Consider the following 7,211-nt stretch of genomic DNA (forward strand, 5'->3'; position numbering starts at 1 on the left):
TATGCTACATCCTACAAACTTTATGGATAAAGTACAAAATATTAAGAAAATAATATTTGCTACATATTTCATGAATCTAGTATAAAATATTAATAACATAATAATAAATAATTTTATTACAATTTTTACATTGAAAGCAATTTAATCACCAACATTAAATAATAAACCAATCTTGATGCGTTTTATATTTTATGGTCTATTGTATAATCTTTCATTTGAAATAAAAAATTACATAAGGAGATTGATTTCTTAAATAAAACACAACATATTATACAACAATAAAATGTGTTTTATATTTGTTGATATGTTGTATAGCCCTCCATTTTAAATAAAAAATGATGAAGAATAAATGGGAAGAAATGAGAGAGAGAGAAAAGGGAAGAGAAAGTGAAGCCCACAAGGATATTTTGTTAATAATTTATGAAGAGAGGTATTTTGTTTGTTGGTTTGAAAATGAAAAGCAATTTGTACATTCTCCTCTTTTTAAAAGAAAAAATCATAATAACAGCTCAATACAATAAATAAATCAATTTTTATTATTTGTAGTTTTTGATTTTTTTTTCATGTCTGTAATTTTTACATCAAAAACAAAATTACAAAAAGGATGTCGTGCAGGTGGTGTTTTTTTTCAAGTTAAACACAAGCTGTGTTTGCATTTTTCCTTGGAGGAGAACTCAAGCACAAATTGATTTTATACTACGTTTTGAGATTTTCCCAATTCGGTGGTATTGATTAATTTTTTTTTTAATCCTACAGATAAAAAAATTATGTTGCAAGAGACACGATTACCTAGAAAATTGCCTCCTTTTAATTTAAAAATAACTTTCAAGGAACAATAGTAAGACGGTAAGACTAACATCTCCAAACCTACAACACCACCTATAATCCTGCTCTCCGTTACACAAGATATACCTGTTATACAAACAAGATAAAAAGAAGGTATGCATACAACATACAAATAAAAAATGTATGGTACACTATAGCAGTTCCATCAACTGCTGGACAACATCTGCAATGAACGGTAAAAGGTGAGAAGTTATATAATAACCACAAAAATTTTGTACGGAAATATCTCTTCTCTAGAAGTATACGCAAACTACAATGAGCTATTTCTTGATGATCTTGTAGCACTTCATCAAGGATATACATTGATGTACTTTTCAATTATTACTTTTTCCTTGTATTTGTTTGACTTCAACAGAATCCCAGAAAACACAAGTTTTTGGTACACAGAGAGGATAAAAACATGTAACAGAAAGGACTTTGCTAGCCGGTTTTTAGGTAACCGATTTTGCTAATCGGTTAGCAAAATTGGTATACAACATTTTTAACCAATTTGTAGGTAGGTAACCATGCAATTTAACTTTGTGCTTCAATATACAAGGATACACGTAAACACAAAGCATGTCATTTTATGATTTTATCCTTTCTGTTACTTCAATATACAAAGAAAATTGCACTCTATTTTACCTTGAACTATGTAGGGTGTTGTCTGGAAATCCTGCCAAAAGCTAGGATATAAAGTTATATCATAATGTAATAACTTAGCAGCAAGATATGCAGCTCCTGCAGCTATATGATGAGGCTTGAACTGAAGCCACAATGAACTCCTCAACCTACAATATAAATAATTAATACATAAACCACTAATAAAGAACATAGCATCAAATTGTAACTCTATGAGCATAAAACAACCAATGTGACACTATCTATTTAGTGCCAAATAATTAGAAAATCATAATAGCAAAACACTTAAAAATACAGCAATTCGCAAAGCGGAATCTTACCACTAATGGATGGCTTGGGGGTTAGTGTTATCCAAAGGATCATCTCCAGTAATGCGTCAGAATGATAAAACTATTGCAGTCTTTTTGGCAATTTGGCGTAATAGAAAAGATTTTCTAAAACTAGACCTCAGTCCCCACATAAAAAGTAGAAGCACCACCTCTAATGGCTGGTATATCATTGATACGCCTTTTAACAATCACACATCAAGGAACGGTACATCTCACAAAAATTTCCCAGAATTGCAAAGAACTTGTACAGTCCCAATTTATCATCTTTTTCTTTAACAATGCAAAGAACTGGTACATCTCACCTCTAATGGCTGGTATATCAATTTTTTTCTTTAACAGTGGTTATTATTTTGATACCTCCATACAATGCAATGCTCTTTTTTCTCGATTTTATCATGTTCTTAACAGTGGTTCATATCAATTTAAAAAAAAAATCCTTAGCCTTTGAGATAGATATCTTCAACAATTTTCCTATTTATTCCTCCATCCATAATCTTCCAAGTAGGAATTTCTTTTTACAAGTTATTATGTAGTACTTATTATCTTCAATTAAGTGGAATATTATTTTGCCATAAAAAAATCATATAGTCACACACTTCATTGTTGCATCCTCTAAACATAAGACAGAGCACCGTAATTATGGCACCTTTTTTTTGCAATTTAATCATACTACCCAGCTTAGTTACTAAGAACCAATGCATACTAATTAACTTTAAAATTTTATTTGTCCATGTTAATCCGATATTGAACTCAATGTATTTATCCAAGCTATCCGGCTTTTTAAGTTATATACTCGACAAGTACTTTTATATGTTATACGAAAAACACCAAATATATTAGGAAAACACATACTATGTTAGCATCATGGTTTTTATTATTCTTTGATGGTTCAACATCTTTGTTAGACGCATGTCCAATGCAAGACTCAGTGCAAACTTGTATTTTTCAATTCCATTAAAACCTTTAGGCTATTAGCAAGGCAATAATCAGGACAAAATATATTTATGTCCCCTGTAGCAAATTAACTCATCATGTCAAAATAATAACACTGAGCCAGCGACCTTTTTAATTTGCAGCTCTCTAATCCTATACTGATCAAAAGAATCTAGAATAACTCAAATAAACAGAGCGACAAGTAAGAAAAAATTTAGAGTATCATAGTGGACTCGTATAATCATGGTATACCAGTATTGGATCAACTATTGTGGATACCAATGTCAGACTCAGAGATTCTGTCCTCTCTTTTTTTGGTCACGAAATGATAACTATATGTAACTAGTATTGTCAATAGAAATAGCTTAAGACTTTTCCGCAAAGATAACTCTTTGGATTAAAGCACTTGATACACCAGCTAAGAATAGAATATCACATTTCTCTTGAAGAAACATCCTGCAATATCCCATACCAAACAATCAATGCCTATTTCAAAAGACAACACAACTCATGGCTCTTCCTTCCCCCAAAAAAGCCTTATAAAAATTATTACTCAGCAGAAAAACTCAAAACTATATATCTTACCTACAGTGCAAGCAACTTCCAAATTAATAATTCTGAAAAGGAAATTTGAGAATTTTATGAGAAGGCCTATCCCAATCCTCACACTTATCATTATTATCTGCATGCAAACTCCGAACGTAATGATAGCTTGCGGCAAGTGATATCTCTGATTAATTAGCAATAAAACTTATCCTAATAAAATAAATAAAACAAAGAGAGCAAAACATACCCTTCTGTAACCAAATTCCAAGCCAAATTATAGAGAACAGTTCGAGAAAACCCCAATTTATTCAAGCCAGAATTGAGAGGCCCATATGGATGCTTCACCTCAAGCTCAAAGTCAAGTGTCGTCAGTATCAGCTGTTCAACCTCTATGACCCGCTCTCGATATTGGTCAAACCAATTTTGCTAAGAAAAGAATGGACAACAAATTATTTACTGTAGTCTAGCTTAGTCTATGAGAAGTGTAACTTACATAAATGGTTCTTAAAGCATCACCATTTCCACTTTTTGACCATGAAATCCGATATTTCCATTTGTGGTCACCAGATATTGTATATTCAGTTCTTATGACAAAGTATTGTCTGACTCTTTCAAAATGGTGCCTGACAAAGGTTTTTTTGTTGAAGTTTTTAACTGGATAAATAGTTTTAGGGACAAAAATTGTAGTAATTTCAATATTTCGTCAATATGGGTGGTACTTCAGGACCAATTGTGCAATTTACTTTTGTTGTGATATGAAGAAAGAAAAAAACACTTCTTGGTGCATACACCGTGAATCATGTAGGGCACAAAAGCGAACTCAGGACTTTGAGACACTTCAAAGGACACTCTCAGAACTGTATTTAATAGACACGGTGATTCTTCTGATTTTGATGCCAGAAAGAGTGCAGCAGTTGCAACCAACTGGAAAAGATAGGGTAGAGAGTCAGTAAACAAGTTAACATCATAAGTAAATTGAAATGAAACAAATTCTCAGATAAAAGATTGATCTGTACAGTTAATATATCTGGACCTTAAAAGAAATTATAACTTGTTTTACTGTTTAAAGGCTTTCAAATTTGCAGTTGGTAATAGTTTGCATCATATGAATGACAGCCTCCTAAAGAAATCCTATTTGACAACTGTCGTGATGACTATATTGTATGCATAACCTCTCAAATTCAATTGGCAGAATTGTTCAGATTTTCATATAAGTTGCATGATAATATATATATATAAAAAAAAAAGATTATAGCTTTATTGAATAACCAAGCTAAAATCACGATACTCACAAATCTGTCATGACAAGCATGGGATCGGCGCAAGTAGAACCGATGACACATCACTATGGCAGTTGCAATGGTACTCTGCGGCCTACAATTAAAAGAAAAGGAAAATAAAAAGCAGATCAGAAAACCCAAGATTTACTTAATTGCGTATCAAATATTAAATAAACCTAAAACCACAATTAATCTTACAAGGCAAGCCTCAATCCGAGATTCTTCAGATAAGAACAGTAAGATTGTCTCAGCCGTGCCTCCATTAGAGAATCAATCCCATCCTTTCTAGAAGGAGAGCACCGGTCTATCTCGTCCTTCGACATGAAGCCGGGCTCCTCTTCTCTAGGCCGACTGGTGCCCCCACCAGAGGAACCATCTCCGATCTGACGTGGAAGGCTATCAGGGTGCCACGTAGAGGGCTCAGCTCGACGCCGCTTCGACGGAGGCGGGTTGATGCCTTGGTTGGAGGGGATATACTGGCGGTAGTAGTTTGGATAGGAGGTGGTGTTGTATGAGGTAGCGGGTCGACTGCGGTGGCGATTGCTGTGGTAGGTCGGGTGGCGGCCGCCGCGGCCGGAGTATGGCTGATGATATTGCATCGAAATTCACGCGGTTCAGCACAGATTCGAGATTAACTGCTTGTTTGATGGGAAGAAAGAGAGAGTTTGAGATTTAATCGAGAAAATTGGGGAAAGTGATAACTGATAAATAAATCGGTTTGGCGAGGAAGGTAATTTGAAGATGGCGTAGTTGCGACCTGAATTTGATATGTAGAAAAAGGGAATTAGGGAGGGGTATTGGATTCGTTTCCCCGGTTATACATCCACGAAAAGACCTCGCCTAAATAACATCGGTCGATCATGTTCGTTGGATTCAGATCGGACGGACCCAACATAAATTATTTTTTCATAAAATAAATAATAACAGATACGGACAGATAAATTCCTTTTTACTCAACTTTTTCTCTATTTATTTGGAGTTCAAGTGTTCAACCCGTTGAAATTATTTCGGCGGAAATCAGTTTGTCTTTATTATTTTAGTTTTTTATTAATTTCAGCGGAAACCCGTTAAATTTCGTCGGAAATTCCATTTTACTCGACTGTTTCAGACCCTATTCTGAATAGAAGGTACGACACTAAAACCTTAGCTAATTCAAATTTTTGAAAGAGAAATATGCCCAACCAAAAATATTGAAGTCCAGAATGATACTCAAAAAGTACAAGCAAAATATTTCAGTAATATTCTTTTCAGCTTTTCTCCTCTGTCAGGCTGTCAGCTCTCCTGAGATTAATGCATCTGAATTACTTCGTTATGCCTTATCCATACCCAAGCTGCCGACATTTTTATTTATAACCAATTTTAAATATATTTTATCACAAATAACAAAGTTTTTGAATTTTTTTTTAAAATACCCAAATCACAGTATTATATAGCGGTTTGAAATGTTTTATTCCGAACCGCTGTATAATATTGCGGTTTGAGATTAAATTTTTTTTTTTTGCACTATAAAAACACTATTTCTCTCTCCTCCCTCTCAAACTCACCAAAATTCAAAGAGAAGGTGATTTCGAAAGCGAAAAAGGGTGACTTCTAAGGCAATTTCAGATAATTTTTTTTCCCAACTGTCACAATTGACAAAATATTTACCATTTACCAATGTAGTTTATTGGTCATATCTATTGTCATTTCATTACATTTTGGAGAGAAGTTTACGACTAACCAATATGGGGTTCATTACTCCAAAGGTGCAATAAATACATATTTTGTTGAGGAAGATTACTCATTTGAGGATTTGAAATCAACTAGTTATGAAGCGAGTGGTTACAACTGGAATCATTGGGACTTAGAAATAATAACCCGAATAATCCAAAATGGAAAGTATATCAGACTCACATTGGGAGATGAAAGGGCAATGAGAGACATGATCACGCGGGTTGTGAGGTCTGGCAATAATGCCTTGGAAGTTTATGCCCGCAGAATTCGCAGAGAGTCAGGAACTGGAAGTTCAGTCCAAAATTTGGTTGTAGAAAATTATCAACAAAATTATGAATCACACGCTCTTTTATTCGTACCTGAACCAGTTATGACAATTCTTAACAATTAATGGTGACAGTTGCGGGGAAAATAATTAATTATAAAATTATAAAAAAAAACCCGAAATCACCTCATAAGTCGCCCTTTTTCGCCTCCGAAATCGCCTTCTCTTTCTCTCTTTGAATTCTAGTGAGTTCGAGAGGGAGGAGAGAGAAACGGAGTTTTTATAGTGCAAAAATAATAATTAAAATCTCAAACCGCAATATTATATAGTGGTTTGGAATAAAAATTCTAAACCGCTATATAATATTGCAGTTTGGGTATTTTTTTTAAAAAAGTTTAAAAATTTGATTATTTGTGATAAAATATATTTAAAGTTGATTATAAATAAAAATGTCGGCCCAAGCTGAGGTGTTATTTGCCAATTTGCCATGACCTCCTCCGGTGTCCGTACACCCTCGTGTCAATATCAGTTTTGACAAATATTTGACATAAAACGACATAATTAGGGAAGTTTTGAAAAGATGATAATTTCTCCCCTGATCGGAATGGCTCTTTCTTGCTCAAACGTGAAACTGATTGAGAATTCTATTTCAATAATCTGATCGGAACGCCGAAAGAA

The 7,211-nt window shown here is 33.8% G+C and overlaps 1 protein-coding gene across 2 annotated transcripts; it reads right to left on the reverse strand.

The window, feature by feature from the left end:
- Positions 1–785: 785 nt before the first annotated feature.
- Positions 786–5,356, reverse strand: LOC144543805 (cyclin-T1-4-like). Of its 2 annotated transcripts, XM_078292216.1 has the most exons (6): positions 4,754–5,350; positions 4,568–4,649; positions 4,065–4,199; positions 3,523–3,701; positions 1,471–1,616; positions 786–1,009 (listed from the first exon to the last, which is right to left on the reverse strand). In XM_078292216.1, the coding sequence occupies exons 1-6, from the start codon at positions 5,152–5,154 to the stop codon at positions 978–980; spliced, it is 975 nt and encodes a 324-aa protein (XP_078148342.1). In that variant the 5' UTR covers positions 5,155–5,350; the 3' UTR covers positions 786–977. The 2 variants fall into 2 exon arrangements, with proteins under 2 accessions (XP_078148342.1, XP_078148349.1); XM_078292223.1 differs by lacking the exons at positions 786–1,009; positions 1,471–1,616 and adding an exon at positions 2,155–3,185 and having other exon boundaries at positions 4,754–5,356.
- Between the last annotated feature and the right edge of the window lie 1,855 nt (positions 5,357–7,211).

The sequence above is a fragment of the Carex rostrata genome, chromosome 2 (genome assembly GCF_964058835.1).
Source record: "Carex rostrata chromosome 2, lpCarRost1.2, whole genome shotgun sequence".
NCBI lineage: Eukaryota > Viridiplantae > Streptophyta > Magnoliopsida > Poales > Cyperaceae > Carex > Carex rostrata.

What these genes read in the sequence shown, in the direction of transcription:
- LOC144543805 (XM_078292216.1), bottom strand. Translation starts at nt 5,154, where the DNA reads ATGCAATATCATCAGCCATACTCCGGCCGCGGCGGCCGCCACCCGACC. An exon ending in CTCGGATTGAGGCTTGCCTT is followed by an intron (nt 4,650 to 4,753) that starts GTAAGATTAATT and finishes TTTTAATTGTAG; the next exon opens with GCCGCAGAGTACCATTGCAA. An exon ending in AACACCCTACATAGTTCAAG is followed by an intron (nt 1,010 to 1,470) that starts GTAAAATAGAGT and finishes CGTTCATTGCAG; the next exon opens with ATGTTGTCCAGCAGTTGATG.